Below are 22,455 nucleotides of genomic sequence, written 5' to 3'. Positions count from 1 at the left end.
ATTCTCGTTTTCCTTGTTTTTCTTGCTTTTTCTTTATTTTGTAATTTAACTGTCATTTTTTTTTAACCTATTAGGTTTTAGTTATAGGACATTCTAGGTATTAGGAAGCAGTGCTAAGAATAGACGTTGCCAGAGCAAAACAAAAGTGCAAGGGAGGGAACTCAGTCTGTAACTAGCTACCCTGTTTCCCTGAAAATAAGACCTAGTGTGATTGTCGGTGATGGCTGCAATATAAGCCCTTCCCCCAAAATAAGCCCTGTTAAAGTCCGTGTAGGCCTTATTTACAGGGTAGGGTTATTTTCAGGGGAAACAGGGTAGGGCTTATTTGGGGGGTAGGGCTTATATTGCAGCCATCACCGACAATCATGCTAGGTCTTATTTTCGGGGGAAACAGGGTATTTACAGTGCCTTGAAAAGGTATTCATATCCCTTGAAATTTTCTACATTTGGTCATGTTAAAACCAAAAACTTAAATGTATTTTATTGGGATAATATGATAGACCAACACAAAGTGGCACATAATTGTGAAATGGAAGGAAAATTATAAATGGTTTTCAAAAATATTTACTGTATAAATAAATATGTGAAAAGTGTGGTGTGCATTTGTATTCAGCCCCCTTTACTCCGATACCCCTAACTAAAATCTAGTGGAACCAATTGCCATGAGAAGTCACCTAATTAGTAAATAGAGTCCACCTGTGTGTAATTTAATCTCAGTATAATTACAGCTGTTCTGTGACACCCTCAGAGGTTTGTTTCAGAACCTTAATGAACAAACAGCATCATGAAGGCCAAGGGACACACCAGACAGATCAGGGATAAAGTTGTGGAGAAGTTTAAAGCAAGATTAGGTTATAAAAAAAATATCCCAAGCTTTTGCATATCTCACATATCACTGTTCAATCCATCATCTGAAAATGGAAAGAATATGGCACAAAAGCAAACCTACAGGACATGGCCGTCCACCTAAACTGACAGGCCGGGCAAGGAGAGCATTCATCAGAGAAGCAGCCAGGAGCCCCATGACAACTCTGGAGGAGCTGCAGAGATCTACAGCTCAGGTGGGAGAATCTGTCCACAGGACATCTATTAGTCGTGCACTCCACAAATCTGCCTATATGAAAAAAGTGACAAGAAGAAAACCATTGTTGAAAGAAAGCCATAAGAAGTCCTGTTTGCAGTTTACGAGACGCTTGAAGAGCATTGGAACCGTGATTAGTAGATCAGGGGTGTAATGTCAGGTTTCTACAGACAAGCCCTACTGGTTTTGGGCTGTACCTCTGTACAAATTGTTTCTCTGAAAGGTGCCGGACTTGTGAGTTCATCAGCACACTCACAGATCATAGAGAACTACCAGCCACCTGCTTCCGCGCAATTCAGAACTTGTAGTTAATTTATTCGCAGACCGATGTGAATGAATAATGTGACTGTGTGGGTGGAGTCCGGTACAGCTTCTCAATTTTTAAATAGTGATAGGGGGCGCGGGGAGAAGTGTTTGTCTGTGAGGTGGGGGGGGGGGGTAGTCGAACATATTACACGGTACATCCTACATATGGGTGTAATGTGTAATATGCTCCAAAGGGTGAACTTATCCTTTAATACAAGATGTTTAATACAAATGTCTTTAAATTGTGGAGAAGACACTATGAGAGTACTCAGGGTCGTTTTTAAGGCAGGGCAAAAGGGGCAGCTGCCCTGGGCCCTGTCATTGTTGTGGGGCCCAAAGCAGCTACCTCATACTTGCCAACTATCCTGGTTTAAATTCCCTTGTCCCTTGAGGTTTTAGTCCTGTGCTGTGTCCCAATATCTCAGTGTAAAATGTTGCTACTAATGCTGCCCAGCTCTGCTCTATTGTTGTGTACAGATGACTCACCTGCAGACCCTGTGTTTACATGTAAATTACCTGCATGCATATGTAAATAGCAACGGCATTCATATGTAAATATCAGCGGCTGGCAGCATTGATATGTGTATCATGCCCCCCTGAGGTCATATCCACCGTAATCTCTAGCAACCAATCAACAAGCAGAAATCATGTGCTGTAACCTCTAGCAATTAATTAGTGAGCCGTTATGTGTGTTGTAACCTCTAGCAACTAGTCAGTGAGCGGTAATGATACACTAACCTCTGGCAACCAATCACAATAGCTCCTGATCTGATTCAGTAAACTGATTTTGAGTCTAACTGCTAATTATTGTATGTCTCAAAGCAGAAAACTGAAAACTGCAAGGGGGGGCCCCCAAGAAAAGATTTGCCCAGGGTCCAATCAATATTAAAGACGGCCCTGAGAGTACTTCGTCCCATGTTCCTGTGTGCTTTGTAAGCCTACATTTGAAGGTTGGACAGATGACCCTGCAGTCATTTAGAAATGTAGCTAGCAAGGCGACAGCTGCTTTATAAATGGTACTTTGCCTGAGCCAAGTGGAGCCAAGAGGAATGCAAAGGGATGGGGAGGGGGGGAGGTGTCAGAATATTGAAAATTAAAATTAAGTGAGAGTTCTTTAAAATAAAAGTGCTGGCATGGATAGCCACAAGCTCTGAAGGCAATAAATCTACTCACAGGTAAGAGGTATGCAAAGAAGATCTGTGAATAGCAGCTGTATGATCCAAAAGTATGTTCCTGTGCATCTGACATTAGTTCTTCTGGAATGAAGGCCTTAAAAAACATGTCCATAGTTATGCTGACCATACATAGCTTGCATTTGAGCTGAATAATGCATAATGGAGTCGAAATTCAAGCCGTGAGTGACCCCTGTCAACACCACCTGACTCAACAAACTTTGATCTGAAAATTTAAAAGGGCCGGTCAGAAGATTCTTAGCCTACGTACACACGGTCGGAGATTTTGCCAACCAAATCCGTCGGATTTTGCCCGTCGGATTTAGTCCGACGGATTGTGTCCGAAACTGTTGCATACACACGGTCAGGCCAAGTTGGCGAAAAATCCGATCTTTCAGAACGTGATGACGTAATTTCGTTACGATGGGACTACATTCAGGCTAGTAGCCAATAGCTTTGATGTAGGAATTTGATCTGAGCATGCGTGGCACTTGGTCCGATGAAAATGCTCTACACATGATTGGATTAGGTCCGTCCGGCCCAGTTGGTTGGGGAAATATTTCCAACATGTTGGAAAATTGGGTCGGACGGAGATTCGGACGGAATCAGTCAGATGCATGCCACACACAGTCGGATTATCTGACGACACGGTCCGATAAGACTCATTCCAGCAGATTCTCCGACCGTGTGTACAAGGGCTTAGCCTACAGTCACTGTAAAATTCTTAGCCTACAGTCACTGTGTGGGTATTCTGACAATTTTGGAAGTAGCAGTTGTCAGAATATAACAGCCGGTAGGGGAGATTCATCCATCCATGCTGCTTAATGTGGATGGGGGATTTTCTTGATCTCTTTTGTTCAGGCCCAAATGAGAGAAATCTGAAAAAAATGTAAGCAGTGGTGTAAGGCTAGCCAGACACATACAGGGGTTGATTTACTAAAGACAAATAGACTGTGCACGTTTCAAGTGCAGTTGTGCTCTGCAAGGACATTTGCTCCGAAACTTCTTTAAAAAAAGGTGAAGCTTCACTTTGCAAAGAATACCCAATCACATGCATGGAAAAAACAAAAAAAACAGCATTTTGCACATGATTGGAAGATGGAAATCAGAAAAGCTTTCCCTCATTTACTAAGCTCTGGAGCAAATACCCTTGAGGAGTGCAACAGCACTTGCAAAGTGCATAGTCTATCTGCCTTTAGAAAATGACCTCCTGTATATGTATGGCTAGCCTTACACTACTGCTTGAATTATTTTTTTCAAATTAATGTTTAATTTATTTAATTTTTTTAAGCCTTTGTTCACACAAGTCTAGCCTGGCTCAATCTCAGGTAGCCCAAGCATATGAATACATGGGCAAATCTGCACTCCATGCTTTTACTTGGCTTTGCCTGTGTCAAATGCCTGGACCTGTGAACTCTGGTAGTTATGGACTTGTGTCTTTTTTCAACCTCACCTACTATGTAACTATGAACTTATTCTCACTGGAGAAGAGATGCTTGAGAGGGGATATGATTTCAACATACAAATATCGTAATGGTGACCCCACAATAGGGATAAAACATTTTTGGCAGAAGGGAGTTTAACAAGACATGTGGCCACTCATTAAAATTAGAAGAAAAGAGGTTTAACCTTAAACTACGTAGAGGACTGTAAGAGCGGCAAGGATGTGGAATTCTCTTCCACAGATGGTGGTCTCAGCAAGGGGCATCGATAGTTTCAAGAAACTATTAGATAAGCACCTGAACGACCACAACATACAGGGATATACAATGTAATACTGAGATATAATCACACACACAGGTTGGACTTGTGTCTTTTTTCGACCTCACCTTCTATGTAACTATGTGATATGAGAATTATTGGTTTTAAATCAGTCTAATTCGACAGAGAGAAACTGTGCAGCACTCCTAAGTAGGAAAAAGAACCTACATATGTAAAAAGTAAATATGTCTGCCCCTCTGTACATATGTTTTGAAGACTATACGCATATTAAATTGATCACCTTCACATGGAAGTGTAAAACTAAATAGAAAAGGATTATATATTCGCTATGATACTCTCCTAAGATGTGCCTTGATGTTATGAAATGTATTTGATGTGCAGTGCAGAACTGATGATTAAAACCAAGGTAAATAATAGGGATAATAGAAAATGAGACTAGCCTCCGCCATCAGCCTGCAATCATTTTCTAGAAGTCATTTCTTTACGATATACCTGAAAATGACTGTGGAGCTGATTAACTGCATGCTGTTTAACCAGAGCTGTCCTCAGGGAATGTCCCTCACAACAGAGTTGACAGCTCTGTAGTACAAGCATATGTTAGAGGAATGATGAATTCCCCGTGTCATTGAGGAACACTGACCTGTAGTGAAGACTGCGTGAGTGACAGCACTTCGTTCTCCATCCAGTACTGATAGTAAAGTGACATTGTATTCTGTACTCTCAAGCAGACCCTCCAGTCGGATCCATGTGTCCTCTGCATCCACAATCAGTTCCTAACAGGCAGGCAGATAAATGTTATCATTTAATGCATATTCATCAAGGACCAAATCTAGACATGAAACCATAGTCCTGAGTGATCTGAGAGCTAGAATATTAAGCAGGAAGGAGTGTAGAAGACAGCAATGCCAACCATGATGCACATCTTTCTGAGTTGTTTTCTCATGCTTTCACTGAAACATCGTTCCACCAATCATCTTCCAGGACAGCAAGCCTAAAAAAGTCTGGGCTGACTGGTCCTTAGTGGGAGGCCATCATGTATAGCACCAATAGGATGTCCTGACCATAGCAAGTAGGCTTGTTGTCCTGAAAGATTCCTAGAATAAAGTTTGTAAAGTCTAGACATGTACAATTAGTTTCGGTACGAATATAGATTCGGACAAATGGTTATTCGGAAATTCGGATGTATGTGAATCTCCGAATTAAATAGTAACACGTTTCATTAAAATTCATTTATTTTCGTTTCATATATTCATTTTCTAACGAATGCCAAATTTTTGGAATGATTCAAATACTCCCACAGGCTTGGCGAGGGCTACCACTGACTGCCTGCTTCAGCGTCTGACATTTCTTGAAAAGTCACCTGATGAAGGCAGTGGGTGATCGTGCCCACCTGTGACATCATCGACCGGGGCGAGTTCATCCCCCCTCTTTCCTGGCTTGTCAGGGTGCATGCTCAGATAAGGGCCTGGTATGAATTTTGGGGGGTACCCCACACCGTTTTTTTAAATTTTCGCATGGAGTTCCCCTTATAAGCCATACCAGATCAGAAGGGATTAGTACAGATTGGGGGAGGGTCCACACACTATTTTTTTTTTCCTGAATTTTTTATCGTTGGTATTGTTTTGTTTACATATATCTGTCAGCGGGGAAGTATCGGTCATCGGTTGTTAAGGATGCCGCGGCCGGCTTCCTGGCCCGCTCCTGAACAACCGCCTAGTCTTCACACAGAATTCAAATCAGTCAATCATTTTACAACTGATCCAAATTCGAAATGTTCCAAAAATTCGGAATTTGTTAGAAATTAATAAACTAAACTAAATGCATACTGAAACGAATCAATAAAACAAAATTAGTAAAGTAACAAATTCTATACAAAACTAAACACAGCTCTGCACATGTCTAGTAAAGTCTAACTGGGAATTCCTCTAATCATCTTCCATCCTTCAATCATAATCCCACTAATGGATGCAGGAATCATTGTTAAAGAGGAAGTAAACCCTGATGGGTTTACTTCCTCTTTGATTGCCTGCAAAGGTAAAGCATAATGGATTACTATGCATCGCATAGTAGTCCATTATGTGTCACTTACCTGACACAGGAGCCAGCAAAGTCACCGCTGTCCCCTTGTGTACGGAGCCTCCATCTTCTCGGTGGGGTCTCGCTGCTCCGGCGCTGTCATTCGCCGAAGCCGCGATGACGTCACTCCCGCACATGTGCATAGGAGCCACCACTAACGGCATATTGCCGTTGACAGCGGAGCGCTCAGTGCGCCTGCGCGCCACTGTCTACGGCGCATGCGCCGTAGACAGCGGTGCCTGTGTTTTGGCAAATATCTCCTAAACCGTCTAGGTTTAGGAGATATTTCTTGGACCTACAGGTAAGCCTTAATCTAGGCTTACCTGTAGGTCAAAGTGGTTTGTAAGGGTTTACAACCACTTTAACCTCTTTAGTTCTTTGAGTTCTTCTTTACCAGCATGCGCACGGGAGTCGACAAATGCGGCAGCTCCACTTTTGGAACTGCCGCGTTCAGTGCGCCTGCGCGCCGCTGTCTACGGCGCATGCGCCGTAGACAGCGGTGCCTGTCTTCAGGCAAATATCTCCTAAACCGTATAGGTTTAGGAGATATTGCTTGGACCTACAGGTAAGCCTTAATCTAGGCTTACCTGTAGGTCAAAGTGGTTTGTAAGGGTTTACAACCACTTTAAGGCTCCTAAGCACTATAAGAAAATCGGGTGAACATTTTCATCTGAGGAACTTTCGTACGATTTTCATTTAGTGTGTACACAAATTTCGACAGCCAGTTCCAATTTTTGTATGAAAATTCCCAAAGGTACAAACTCCAAAATTTTTCACGTACGAGAACATAACAAATTATTTTTGTTTATTGTGTACTGGTTTCTATAAATTTTCACTTCAGTTCCAATTTGCTGTGAAACGAGGAAAATCGGACGATCGTCGCCTGATTTTCTTATACCGTGTACCCCATTGTAGAGCACAGGAGTGAATATACAGAATAACCATTTGTGCTAAAAAAAAAATTAAAAATCTGTAGTTAAAGAGCACAGAAGAAAGAAAGCTGGCTTATACATTTTCAGTCACTCTTAGTAGACAAATCCAGCAGAGATACCATTTAATTATGACAATGAATATTTTATTTTGTGTTCCTGCTTTTATAAATTGTCTGTAGGCTTATACTAATGACTGTACGCCCCTTGTAGTTTTATTCTCGGCTTCCTGGGTTGCTGTATTAACATTATAGTCATCTGCCTTGTAAACCTGCATAAATCTGAATTAATTGGTATGCATGTACATTCAGCAGTAGCACAGGGCTGTTTATGAACAAAAATAAAACCATGAACACAATGTAAGCGTACAGGTTATGGGACCATAATGCACATTTACAAAATTATAAATAAAAAAAGTAGCAAAAACTAACAACCTACAAAACCTTCAGGAAAAATCATTTAAAAATGAATCAGGCTATTCATTTACCTTAGGCCTGGTTTACACTAGTGCAATTTCCGATGCGACTTGAGTCGCTCAGAAGCGCATGCTAAGGAAAATCCCATTATTCTCTATGGCTCCTGTTCACATCAATGCAGCACATCGCGGTGCGTTTTTTGAAAAGGGTTAGGTGCTACTTTGTTGTGGTTGCAGCGATTTTAGCTCCATAGGATTTAATGAAAATGCACCAAAATGCATGTACATGCATTTTTGTCATGTTTTTATAGCTTGTTAGGGAGCCGGCCCTGTCACTGTCCTAACAACCAGTGACTTATCGGTTGGGGATACCCAGCTGACAACATAATGTGAACAAAGCCTGTCAGTAAAAAAATATAAAAATCTAAACAAAAAAATGGCGTGCCCCCCACCTCCAAAATAAAAGACTTGAATCAGAGCATGCAGCCTGGCAGGCCAGGAAGGGGAAGGATGAGCCTGCGCCGCCCCCTCCCCTCCGAACCATAACAGACCACATGTCCTGAGCACGAGGGAAGGGTTAACATATAAAATCAAATTAAAAAAGGGTCCTTAAGGCTAGGTTCACACCTATGCATTTTTAGTGCATTTAGCGGTTTGCAGAAACGCACTACAGTCCATTTAACATGGTTTCCTATGGAACACGTTCAAATCTATGCCTACCCCTGAGTCCAGGTTCAAGCCCGACCATCCAAGTGTACATAGAATTAGATGATAATTATGCCGAGCGAAGCAAGGCCATGCCCGAAGCATGGCGAGCGAAGGGTCCTGTGACAAAGTGGTTTTACAATAGTGTGGGAACGCATATGGCGACGTCGCGCATGCGCACTCCAGCAGGCAGAAAAATGTGATGGGTAGCCATATGTGACGAAACACCGGCAATTCGTTTTTTTTACATTCAGCTGTCAGAGGGGAATCTAGCTGACAGCTAATAACTCTTTGGCAGCAGCCGCATCCTTAACAACTGGCTATTTACAGTTTGTTAAGGAGAAAAAAAACGCATGAAAACCACATGCAAAAACGCATCAAAAATGCATGTTCAAAAAAGCAAAACGTGGCAGTAACCGTATCATCCGCAACTGCATTGATGTGAACCTAGCCTTAGTGGTTTATTTGAACTTAAAATATTATCAGGATAAGTTCACCTTAAAAAAAAATAAAAAAATAAAAAAGCATTCATGCATTCTTTTTTGCAGGTAAAAAAACGTGGATTTACATTTTTTTTTTTGTAGGAACCTGAAAAACAACGCACTCATGATCAGAAGATCGTATGTGCAATGCAGAGCTCCTGCAGACTGTCAGTGTAAGCTGTCTGCCCGTACCTTGAAATAAAAAAAAAAAAAAAAGATATATATATATATATATATATATATATATATATATATATATATATATATATTACATTTATTTTTAAGTTCAATAGTACATTTATTAATATGGATCACTACACTGGAGGGACGGGTTTAAAAACAGTTCCTCCAAATGAGGGATGGTTATGAGCTATAATTTAAGGGCACATTTAGATCTTTGTGCATTGACATGCATTTTGATAAGAGATTTTTTTTTTTATTAAAAATTTGGAGTAGATATGGTTAACAGTAATTAACCAAGGATTATAAATAACCATTGCCAACACATCATAATGCGTGTTTTTTTGCATTATAATGTCCTTCTATGGGCCTCCCATCACGCTACAATGTACAAAAAAAAACTTTTGTGCTGACGTAGGGACAGGCACTATTTTTTTATTATAGGGAAGTGTTTTAGTGGATTGCAATGCATGTGATAGATAGGGGTAAGGAAAATGTCCGCTTCCGATTGCCTAGGCGCTCGGAGCGGAAGTTGAAGCGGATACCTGTCAAAATTGGGTACCCGCTGCCCCCTCCTCCCCAAAAGCTCCATTTCACAAACAGGAGCGGGAAAGGAGGCCTTAAAGTGGAACTTCCCCTTTTGGGTGGAGCTCCACTTTAAGCTACTTTAGTTTTACCCACAACTATGTAGCATGAGGGCCTAGATGGACTTAATTTATATAATCAGATAGGCCTTTGCACTACAGAGTAGTTTGTGAGTCTAACAGAGATAGTACAATCACAGTCACAAACACGCAAGGACAGCAATGCATTAGAATTTCCTAAATTAACTGGCATTCCTCTCAACTGTTCTTTTTGAAGAGACTGTCCTTCTTTTGGAACCAAATTGCTCTGAGCCTCCTGCCTCTTCAGCTGGCCCTCTTTTTGGTCTGATAAGTAGACCTCTCTAAAAATGTACTATTTACCAAAAGTTTTATGCTGCACTAAACCTTTTACCCAGTCTCTATTTTGCATTTGTAATTTTGAAAAGTCCTTACATATGAAAAGTAATGGTGAAAATACACTTGTGGGTTTAACCAATAAATTTCTGCATATTTGTTATCTGTGGCCTGTATAACTGAGGACATGACATATCCTTTGGCTACATAATTTGGGCTCAATGTCGCTTTTTCTTATCTCAGAAACTGGGAAGTATAGGCAATGATCATCTCATGTCTATACCTAGCTCTGTTGTTGCTTGGTTCATATGTTACCTGAAGGTGAGGATATTTCTATCCTGGCAAATTTGGCAACTTGAAGACAGACACAAGGTTGTTGAGCTTCAGCTGCCCACCCATTCACATGTTAAACCCCCTCTAACATGAAAAGATGAATCTTGTATATTAAGAGCCTATTTAACTTTTATGTGGTGCCAAATGGTAAGCCAGGACTTGGCAGTATGCGTGGCTAAAGCGTATTTTCTCAAGTGAGTAATAAAATTTGTATTTTGAAAACTCATGGAGGGTAGATGCACGCTAATTTGGTGACTCACCTTTCTGCTGCCGTTGGTGGATTTGTAAGTCAGAATATAATTATCAATAGCTGAAATTGGCGGCTGCCATGACACCAGGGCACTTGTCCTTGACACCTCAGAGGCTGTCAAGTTTATAGGATAATCCAAAACTGCAACGAAATAAAATCATAATAGTTATTACAATATTGTTTTAGTAATTATTTCTAAAGATGTCCTCTAGCCATATTTAATTAATTTTGGCTAGTTTTGGCTAGAGCAGGAAATGACTATAACCCCTGCCAGATTTTTATTGCAGTTATTTGCCCCATTTGGGAGAGTTTAGCTTTTCTTTGATTTTGGAGATTTCCCTTTAATTCATGCCATGTGAGAGTGTTGTCAGCATTAAAGGAAGTAGAAAAATATTAGAGAATCAATTGATTATAGCTTGAAAATAGTTTCACTCCCACTTGTGGGATTATTTAACCTGGGTGTGAGCAGCATATATATATATATATATATATATATATATATATATATATATATATATATATATATATATATATATATATATATATATATATATATATGTTTATTTTTTTTTTATTTTTTTTTACTTTTATTTTTATCTCTCATTTTTCTGCTTGTTAGATCTGCACCCTCCATGCTTTTTTTGCCCTGACTTGCCACTCCATCATCTGGGCAAAGTCCACTCCAGTTTTAAATAAACACAGATCTATGATACATTTAAGAGGGTAACAAGACCCCATCGATTGGGAAGGAAATCTTTCTATTCATCTGCACCATTTGTGACTACCAAATTCAGTGGACCTCCGCATGAGGGATTCCATCTACCTGAATAATGTTGTATACCATTTTTCTTAAAAGGAACATATGACCTGTGAGTACCTACCTGTATTTTTACTAATACATGTCTGCCTTTTTTTTAAAACAATTACAATATGCAAATGTTATATGCAAATACTATTGCTTATCCATTGTTTGATTATTTACACATATATATTTATTTTCATAGAAATATAACAGCACGCTTTTTTTTGAACCCCTGAAGAAGGAAGTAAATATATCATAAAAAGGAAAAAACTATTTTTGCATTTCCCGAAACATGTAGGGTTTTATGCTGTAATCACGGTCTACTTTTGACCTACGGTCTATAAATGTATTGTGTGCTGCAGTATTTAGCAGCAGTATTTCTATTATTGTGTTTTTGTTCCTATTAATGTTTTTAGATGTTTACGTTGTTATAAATTCAATAAAATGTATATTTTTCTACACTTTTTGTACTATTTTCCATTCATCCTGTGATGGTTCCTTGCCCATACTATCCCTTGGGGCTTTCTCTTTTTTCTGCATTAAAGGAAGTAAACCTCCCCTAAAAATCTGAGAGGGGGTCTGGAAATTGTTCCCTATTCTGACTAAAACAAAACAAAAAAAATGGCCACAGATGCACTTTAAAACTGAACTCCAGGCAAACAGCTAAATACACAGATAGAATACATTTATGACAGCAGTTTTAACTGTCAGAGGATTTTTGTCCATCCATTCCCAAGATGTACAGAGCCCTCTACACTGCATAGCTGGGTGGATGACACTAATAACAGTTAAAGTGGAATAAAAAAAGCTCTCTTTTTTTTTTTTAAGTTGCTAGCAGGTAGGTTTTTATTGCAGTAGAGACTCTGTATGTCTCTTCTGCAATAAAAGATCCTTTTCTGCCTGCCAGCAATATTCTTGTAGTTGTACACTGATCCACGCATGCGCAGCTCTTTGTACAATCTCAGAATGCAGTGCAAGCTGGAACAAAGTAAAAGAAGAATATGTTGCCAGCACACCTCAATCTTTTGCAATAAAGTCATATTTTTAATGACAATGTTCAGCATCTCATACAAAAAAAAGTGTAGTGTTTTGACCACCAGGAGTGACATAAAAAATTCAAAATAACTTATATTTATACAAATGTAACACCTATAGAAAAAAAAAAAAGTTACCATCACTATTACGTCAGAACGACATCTTATTCCTGCCTAAACCTAAAATGACAACAGAAAATATCACTCTAAAATTCTTGAACTGAAGATTTCCATCTGCCTGAATGAAATAGAATATCAGCTGTCTTACTGCACTGAGACTAAACATCAATATTCCCAAAAATCTGAACAACAGAACTCAGGGTCCTAAACTGGTCACCATCACTATGGCAACAACGCAGCACATATATATTGACCATGGAGAGGGTCTGCACACACATATGTAAAGGACCCATTAACACATCCATAAGCAGATCATGCTCATTGGCACATGATCTGTGGCATAGCCAGGACAAAGTGACTTTGCTGCGCATATACAGAAGTCAGTATCCCAGGCTGGCCAGTCAAGATTCTAGAACCAGAAGTAGATCAGAAGATGTCTGCAGCTGGAATGGATCAAAGAGGGAGAGTTCAGATGTTGCACCATTGAAAGAGGGTGCATATGGAGGTAAGTGTGTCTTAGCGTGCAATCATACTATGCATACTTGCAAATTAAAGCAAGAGCCCACCATACCTAGAAATATTTGCTTGTACTGTCACCTTGCCCACTTAGGGTGGTGTTGGGTGCTAGGGGGAGTTGTAGCATTGCTCCTTTTATCATGTGACAGTGCTTAGGTCTAGCAATTGCCTTTGAATGTCACAAAAAGGTTGCATGTTCTCCCATACCCAGAAAGTACTGGGAATTGTCACAAATTGCAACAAAGGAAGGAGTGGCAAAGTGCCATTCCTTCAGTGTTGTCAAATGAAAAGATATAATATTTACAAAAACGTTAGGGGTGTACTCACTTTTGTGAGATACTGTATATCCATAAGTGACTATCTTACCAATAATAATATCATATTATGCAGACATGTCTTTTACACTGTCTCCGACATATTCTTTCTCACTGCCTCATTTCTAAACCCAATTGTCAAAATATATTTTTGCTGTTAAGCCAGCTTCCTCTTTTTCTTCCTTCACTTCATTTCTTGAGCAAAAGTTACATTTAATATTCAACCTTAAATAAAAAGCCTTTTCTTGCTTTTGTTTCATAAAGCACTATTAGAAAATGATATACTTATTATTATGTTGAAATCATCAATATCCTAGAAAAGACAATATCCTATGAGTTTCCACCACTGTGCTTGACTGTGGGGATGGTGTTCTTAGGGTCATAGTCAGTATATTTGTTCCTCCAAACACGGCAAGTCGAGTTAATGTCAAAGAGCTCAATTTTGATTTAATCTAACCACAGCACTTTCTCCCAGTCCTTCTCTGAATCATTTAAATGTTCACTGGCAAACTTCAGACAGGCCTGTACATGTGCCTTTTTGAGGAGTGGGATCAATGTGTTTGAAGGAAGAAAAATGCTGACTATGACCCTATGAACACCATCCCTACAGTCAAGCACAGAGGTGGAAACATTATGCTTTGGGGCTGTTTCTCTGCTAAAGGTACAGGCCAAGTTTGCCACATTAAGGGGCCAATAGACAGGGCCATGTGTTATAATATCTTGGATGAGAGCCTTCTTCCCTGAGCCAGAACACTGAAGATTGGGCCTTCCCTATGGGTCTTCCAGCATGACAATGACCCAAAATATATCACCAAGGCAACAAAGGATTGGCTCAAGAAGAAGCACATCAAGGTCATGAAGTGGCCTAGCCAGTTCTTCAGACCTTAAACCTATAGATAATTTATGGAGGCTTCTGAAACTTCAAGTTGCCAAAAGATAGCCAAGAAATCTTAAGGACTTGGATAAGATCTGTAAAGAAGATTGGACCAAAATCCCTCCTGAAATGTGTGCAAACCTAGTAACCAACTACAAGAAACGTCTTACCTCTGTGCTTGCCAACAAGGGTTTCTCCACCAAGTACTAAGTCATGTTTTGCTTTGGGATCAAATACTTATATTACTCACTGAACTGCAACTCAATTTATAACATTTGTATTGTGTTTTTTTCTGGATTGTTGGTTAATATTCTGTCTCTATCATTTAAAATACACTTATGATAAAAATGATAGACCCTTTATTTCTTTGTAAGTGGGCAAACTTACAAAATCTGCTTGGGATCAAATAATTGTTTTTCCTACTGTATATATGTTATACACACACACACAATAGCCATGAAAACTGTCAGAAAGCAACGAAGAGCAGCAAAAATATCTCTGATTGCATTTCACTATGCTCTTTACACTGCCCAATGTTGAATAAATGTATCTGGCTTCTTCAAGTAGACTATAATCCTGATTAATGTAGTCATTTTATTCTATGTGACTTTACATGAAAAATTGCCTATGTCAGATTGCACAAAGTCTTTAGTAATTGCCCAATTTATCGTTTCTTTTTTGCCCCATTGAAGAGAAATTATCCGATCGCAGCCCATTTCTTAACTACTTTATTGCCAGTACAATGAGAGGCAATGTGCTACGGTACATTGAATGGATTAGCATAGCTTTAATAGTGTGTATCTCAGCAGTGAATGTCTGATTTCTCAGAGGTGTCTTTTGCCCGTATACGAGATACAACCTTTTGCTGGTGCAGTAGAACTTTCGTGGTCCATTACAAAGTATTATGGATTCTGACAGGTCTACAATTCCCCTGGCTGATGAAAGCTCTACATTATTCAGTAGCAAAGCAGGACTTTTGCTCTGCTTGGAGAAAGGATTGTTATACAGAGGGCTTCTGCTTTGCTTTGCTGTTTGACTTTGCTTGACTTATATAGGGTAGATTATTGCACTTCCAGAGCTACTATGGATGTCATCCATTAATATGCTGCTCATTATCGTGTGACATTACAAACAGGCTAAGGTTTGTGAAAAGACAATGAGAATGTGGCCTGGGGCTTAAAATTTCACAGGGGTGGCCAAGCTGTATTTATCCCCCAGACCTGTGAATGATGCAGCCATAGACATGTGAGTGATGACATCATGGTCTCCACCTTCTTGCCACCAACCAAGTAATTTTTATGTTCCATTTTTATGTTGCAACACATTGCCTGTTTTTAGTCAAAACCACAGCCTTCCTCTGATTTTTTTGTCTGTCCCTTTTCCATGCCATTTTACCATTTTGCGTTTGAAGGGGGTGAGTTGGGGGTTTCCATTTACAGTGAACAATTTTGGTCATCTCAACTCTGCTGAAAGGAGGATCAGGGTTTATATTGGCCAATGCCTAGGCTTTTGTCATAGGAGCCTGCAGCAACAATTTCTCCATTAAAGGAAAGTATTAAAACCCTTTGATATCTCTTTATTTATGGCAGTTATATTTCAGCTAACAAACTGTGTATAGGTTTGCTTATCATCTAATTGGCAACAGTTCTTTTTCTAGTCATGTTAGATTTTTTTTGTGTAAAGTACTGTGTAACTAATGGGCCATTTAATGTAAGTCGAACAAGTGTTTTTACTAAATACACTATAATATTCTGCTTGAGTGCTGAATGCTATTAATCTTCTGTAAAAGCTCCACAAAAAAAGGAAGGAGAAGAAAGAGAAGGGTAAGAGACTCTTGTAGTGTAGTGGTTATTTTCAAATAGAAGGAAGTTCTGTGAAACAAAAATCTAGTTTCTTTGAACTTACACTGGAGGGGTTGCTAGAAGTCAACGTGGCATCTGCAAAAAATGGCCTTTGGAGAATATATCCATGCAGATACTGGTATAGGTTTGGTCACTCTCAAAGCTGGTGAGGATAAGACCAGGAACTTTTCACTCTCTGGTGGTTGGGATGTAAAGATTATGTATGTGGGATAAAATTCCCTATAAGGTTGTGGCATGGCAGTGGTGCTCATAAGATGAATCAATTTGGGAACAATCAGCCTGCCCATAGATAGCTGAAATCTTGGCTGGTCCCTGCTAAAATGGCCTAGATTCGAACCATATATGTCCTGGTGGGCAGGGGGAAATGCATCAGTGAGGGTGTGTGGTGTGGTGGAGACATGTAAGCTGAGGTTGTTCCTTATCATTTATTCACCTGGGCTGGTCGGGAGTAGCAGCGATCCTTTCCTCTTTACACTTACTCGCATATCCCACGAGGCATAGTCTTCCAGAAAAAGAGGATGGGGCGGCCCTATCTACGCTTCATCAGGAGGCTCTCCCACTGTACTAGGAAGAGCCAGTGGGCCTCCTGATGACCTCAGAAAGTACATGGCGACACGTCACAGAGCTATGGCGGGGCATGAGAGGATCTCAGTGTGACATTGCTAGATCCGCTGGATGGGTGAGTATCTGAAATGTGCAGATACCACCTTAAGGTAACGGGGAGGGGATTCATTTAAAAAAGGGGTGGGGGTGGTGCAGATCTGTTTTAAAGTGGGCAGGGTATAGACAACAAATTAATGGTTGTCTGGTTTAGAAGATTAAAAGAGAAGTATGGGATTGAGAAAAAACAAATATTTATACTCATCTAGGATGGATGCCGAATTGGTCTGATGCTGCATCTGTCCCCCACTGGCTCAAAGACTAAGAGCTGAGCAATCAAAGTCCTCAGTGAGCAGAGGGTTGGTGACCTTCAGTCACCAGCTCTCTGCCCCTCCAGCATTCACTAGACTGCCAGCTGTGAAGGGGGCTGAAGAGGCTGGCTCAGGTTCTCAATGGTTCTCAATATGCTGAAAGGCTGAGCCATCTGCCGGTTAGACATCTGGGTGGACCTTGACAAATAAATCCAGATCCATCCAGAGCCTAGACTGGCTAAGTGACATCAGCCGACAGCAGATTTTAGCCTGCTGTCGGCTGAATGCCGGTCACAAGACTGCAGAGCTAAGTGCACTCCTTTGACCCAAGGTAAAAGTAGGGCCAAACAAGCTTTGGCCTTACTTCTACTTTAATTAATTTGATAATCAGCTTTAATAACTGAGACACAATTGTTCATGATTTCTATTTAACCACTTGCCGACCGCCTCACGCCGATGTACGTCGGCAGAATGGCACGGGCAGGCATAAGCACGTACATGTACGTGCTTTGCCTCCCGCGGGTCGGGGGCCCGATCGGGCCCCCGCCCGGTGCCTGCGGCGGTCGGTTTTCGTTCGGGAGCGATCCCGGACGAGGGGACGGCCATTCATTCATGGCCACCCCCTCGCGATCGCTCCCGACGAATGGAAATCCCCGGTGACATCACTTCCTCTCCTGTAATGTAAACACAGGAGAGGAAGTGATGTATTCTCTCCTCCGTGTCGGTATTTTTCGTTCCGACACGGAGGAGAGCGGATCAGTGAGTTGCACCAACACATCCCACACACAGTAGAACATGCCAGGCACACTCACACCCCCCCTTTACCCCCCGATCACCCCCCCAATTACCCCTGCCCCCCAGTCACAGTGACACCAATGTCATTTTTTTTTTTTTTTTTTTTTTTTGCATTGGTGTCATTTGTGACTGTAATAACTGTTAGGGCAGTTAGGGTTAGCCCCCTTTAGTTCTAATGTACCCCCCTAACCCCCCCAATAAAGGTTTAACCCCGTGATCACCCCCCGTCGCCAGTGTCACTAAGGCTGGGTTCACATTGCAGCGGTTTATGAGAACGAATGTGATTCGCACCGCACTGCAGTGCAAATCACATCCGATCTCTGTGCGATTCGAGTTCAGCCATTCGCCGCACCCGCCGCACCCGCCGCAAATTCGCACGGGACCCTTTTTTTGGCCCGCAGCAGAATCGGATCGCATGGGTGTTCACACCATGCGATCCGAGTTTGCAGATCGCACTGCGATATGCGAACTGATCTGGGGGTGTCAGTAACATTTCACTGACACTCCCAGCAGTTCGCATAGGGCAGTGTGAACTGCCGCCGGGAGGCATGCGATGCGGGAACCCGCCGCGGATTCGCGGCGTTTCCGCATCGCTCCAGTGTGAACCCAGCCTAATAAGCGATCATTTTTCTGATCGCCGTATTAGTGTCACAGGTGACGCTAGTTAGGCAGGTAGGTATTTAGGTTCGCCGCAGCTTTTTATAGCGCTAGGGACCCCCATATACTACCGCATAAAGCCCCCTGATTGCCCCCTAGTTAACCCTTTCACCAGTGATCACCATATAACTGTTACAGGTGACGCTGGTTGGTTAGTTATTTTTTTATAGTTTCAGGGCACCCGCCATTTATTACCTAGTCTCACTAGTGTACCCCTAAATTTAGGGGTGTCTACTTTCTAAAATGGGGTCATTTGGGGGGGGGGGTTTGTGCCATCTTGGCATTTTATGGCCTTCAAAACTGTAACGCCCTTAGAAAGCCTGAAGGCGGTGCTTGGTTTTTGGGGCCCCGTACGCGGCTAGGCTCCCAAAAAGTCCCACATATGTGGTATCCCCGTACTCAGGAGAAGCAGCAGAATTTATTTTGGGGTGTCATTTCACATATGCCCATGGCATGCGTGAGCAATATATCATTTAGTGACAACTTTGTGAAAAAAAAAAAAAGTTTGTAATTTTCCCGCAACTTGTGGCAAAATATAAAATATTCCATGGACTCAACATGCCTCTCAGCAAATAGCTTGGGGTGTCTACTTTCTAAAATGGGGTCATTTGTGGGGGTTTTGTGCCATCTTGGCATTTTATGGCCTTCAAAACTGTAATAGGTAGTGAGAAGTGAACTCAAAAAATTACGCCCTTAGAAAGCCTGAAGGCGGTGCTTGGTTTTCGGGGCCCCGTACGCGGCTAGGCTCCCAAAAAGTCCCACATATGTGGTATCCCCGTACTCAGGAGAAGCAGCAGAATTTATTTTGGGGTGTCATTTCACATATGCCCATGGCATGCATGAGCAATATATCATTTAGTGACAACTTTGTGAAAAAAAAAAAAAAAAAAAAAAAGTTTGTAATTTTCCCGCAACTTGTGGCAAAATATAAAATATTCCATGGACTCAACATGCCTCTCAGCAAATAGCTTGGGGTGTCTACTTTCTAAAATGGGGTCATTTGTGGGGGTTTTGTGCCATCTTGGCATTTTATGGCCTTCAAAACTGTAATAGGTAGTGAGGCGTGAAATCAAAAATTTACGCCCTTAGAAAGCCTGAAGGCGGTGCTTGGTTTTCGGGGCCCTGTACGCGGCTAGGCTCCCAAAAAGTCCCACATATGTGGTATCCCCGTACTCAGGAGAAGCAGCAGAATTTATTTTGGGGTGTCATTTCACATACGCCCATAGCATGTGTGAGCAATATATCATTTAGTGACAACTTTGTGTAAAAAAAAAAAAAAAAATTTTTTTTTGTCATTATTCAATCGCTTGAGGCAAAAAAATAAAATATTCAATGGGCTCAACATGCCTCTTATCAATTTCCTTAGGGGGTCTACTTTCCAAAATGGGGTCATTTGGGGGGGTTTTGTACTGCCCTGTCATTTTAGCACCTCAAGAAATGAGATAGACAGTCGTAAACTAAAAGCTGCGTAAATTCCAGAAAACGTACCTTAGTTTGTAGATGTGACAACTTTTGCGCAAACCAATAAATATACAATTATTGACTTTTTTTTTACCAAAGACATGTGGCTGAATACATTTTGGCCTAAATGTATGACTAAAATTGAGTTTATTGGATTTTTCTAATAACAAAAAGTAGAAAATATCATTTTTTTTCAAAATTTGCGGTCTTTTTACGTTTATATCGCAAAAAATAAAAATCGCAGAGGCAATCAAATACCATCAAAAGAAAGCTCTATTTGTGGGAAGAAAAGGACGCAAATTTTGTTTGGGTACAACATTGCATGACCGCGCAATTACCAGTTAAAGCAGCGCAGTGCCAAAGTGTAAAAAGACCTCTGGTCATTTACCAGCAAAATGGTCCGGTCTGAAAGTGGTTAAAGATGAAAACAGCTAAAGGTTTTTCTTCAAATCAAACTTCTTTAACCAGTTCCCGACCGGCGCACGCCGATGTACGTCGGCAGAATGGCACGGGCAGGCATATTGGCATACAGGTACATACATTTTTATATGCCACCCTGCAATCACGTGCACGCCGGCAGCGGCGCACTCGCGTTCCGGTCGGGACCCCCGTGAGTTCGGTCGCGGGTCACGCGGACTCGATCGCTGCGGGGATACCCGCAATCGTCTCACGGGGCGGCTGAATGGGGAGATGCCATTGTGAACAGCATCTTCCCATTCTGCCTAGCAACAAGTGACGCTGAGCTCTGCTTCATGTGATTGGAGCGAGATCAGTGTTCACTAACACAAAGCCCAGCCACCCACAGTTAGTAACACGCCCCTAGGAACACCTAACCCCTACACTGCCACCCCCTGGTTAACCCCTTCACTGCCAGTGTCATTTACAAAGGAATCACTGCATTTGTATAGCACTGATTGCTGTTTAAATGACAATGGTCCCAAAAATGTGTCAAAAATGTCCGATGTGTCCGCCGTAATGTTGCAGTCACAATAAAAATCGCTGATCACCGCCATTAATAGTAAAAAAAAAATATTAATAAAAATGCCATAAAACTATCCCCTATTTTGTAAACGCTATAACTTTTGCGCAAACCAATCAATAATAGCTTATTGTGATTTTTTTTTACCAAAAATATGTAGAAGACTATGTATTGGCCTAAACTGATGGAAAAAATGTTTTTTTATATATTTTTGGGGACATTTATTATAACAAAAAGTAAAAAAGAATGTGTTTTTTTTTCAAAATTGTCGCTCTTTTTTTGTTTATAGCGCAAAAAATAAAAACCGCAGGGGTAATCAAAAGAAAGCTCTATTTGTGGGCAAAAAAAGGACGTTAATTTTGTTTGGGAGCGACGTCGCACGACCGCGCAATTGTCAGTTCAAGTGACGCAGTGCCGAATCGCAAAACATGGTCTGGTCTTAAGCCAGCAAAATGGTCCGGTCTGAAAGTGGTTAAATTATAAAAATCCTACATTAAAAATGTAATAGTGTAAGCACATATTAAAGGGGAATATACATGTTTTTTCATTCCCCAAACAAATGGATTCCTGAGATAACAATAATTAATTAGCACGTTAACTAACCTTGCCAAAAGCTATTAATCTCATATTTTACACTTGTTTATTACAGATTTCTCTAGACTCTTCAAGTGAACCAAAGGGCAATGGACAGCAGATGGTGCTGTTGAGCTGCTGCTCAGGTCTATGATGACAGCTTTATAATAATGATGGAGTCCTGCAGTTCCGCGCTGCCTTTGAGGCACGCATATCTCAACAGCTTGTAAAAGCCCAGGGTTCACAGATTGTCACAGACCATCTGCAAATCACAAAAGACACTCCTGGGGCACGGGATAAAAAGGGAACTCTCTTGTACAAATGAGCCTTATTTTTAATTTGGTCTTAGAACCTTTCACCGCCCTAGTTCTTTTTCTCTATAAAAGGCATTTAATTAATGCGGGGAACAACAAAAAAGGAATTAACAAAGGCGACAGATCCAAGCATACAAAACAAGAAAAGAGTGCACAGATGTAAGCAGCTGCCAAACATCCACTACGCACCTTTAACTATTATATAATTGCTGTCCTTGGGTATATCTAGTATATGAAGGCCAGAAGGTGGGTAGATCAGCAGAGAGTGATACACACTTGTTGGTATCTATATGTTTTCCTATTCTTTTTATTGTTTTTATATTTTTGTTGCTCTTGTTGTTCACATTTCCCTCCTTGTGGCATGTTCTCACAGTTCTGCACGCATGATGGATACTTTATCAATGCAATGGAAGTATATTCAGAGGTAGTTCACACCAGAGACCACACTTCGCCACAGCCACTGATGTATGCTGTGAATGGAGAGGTACCAATGCATTGTAGTGACACAGCACTGTTTGCTGTTTTTTTAAATCTTTTTTTTAAATTTCGCAAAGGGGGAGATTTACTGAAACTGGAGCACTCAGAATCTGGTGCAGCTGTGCATGGTGTCACAGCACACACAGATTCCGAAAATACCCGAAGATGAATGGCGCC

General features: G+C 41.0%; 1 protein-coding gene across 3 annotated transcripts in view; it reads right to left on the bottom strand.

Moving 5' to 3' along the window:
• The window catches only part of TNR (tenascin R), an 835,808-nt gene that overhangs the window by 66,019 nt on the left and 747,334 nt on the right, over positions 1–22,455 (bottom strand). For all 3 annotated transcript variants that reach the window (XM_077453200.1, XM_077453202.1, XM_077453201.1), the window contains 2 exons: positions 10,600–10,730; positions 4,922–5,054 (listed from right to left, as the gene is read on the bottom strand). In XM_077453200.1, the coding sequence (XP_077309326.1) occupies positions 4,922–5,054; positions 10,600–10,730 (264 nt within the window). The remainder of the gene's footprint in view (positions 1–4,921; positions 5,055–10,599; positions 10,731–22,455) is intronic.

Source organism: Lithobates pipiens, unplaced genomic scaffold (assembly GCF_037356315.1).
Source record: "Lithobates pipiens isolate NorthernLeopardFrog02 unplaced genomic scaffold, aLitPip1_a1.2 Scaffold_23, whole genome shotgun sequence".
In the NCBI taxonomy this organism is placed as follows: Eukaryota; Metazoa; Chordata; class Amphibia; order Anura; family Ranidae; genus Lithobates; species Lithobates pipiens.
Note: the sequence above shows the minus strand (reverse complement) of the source record. Positions and strands in the feature narration are given on the sequence as shown.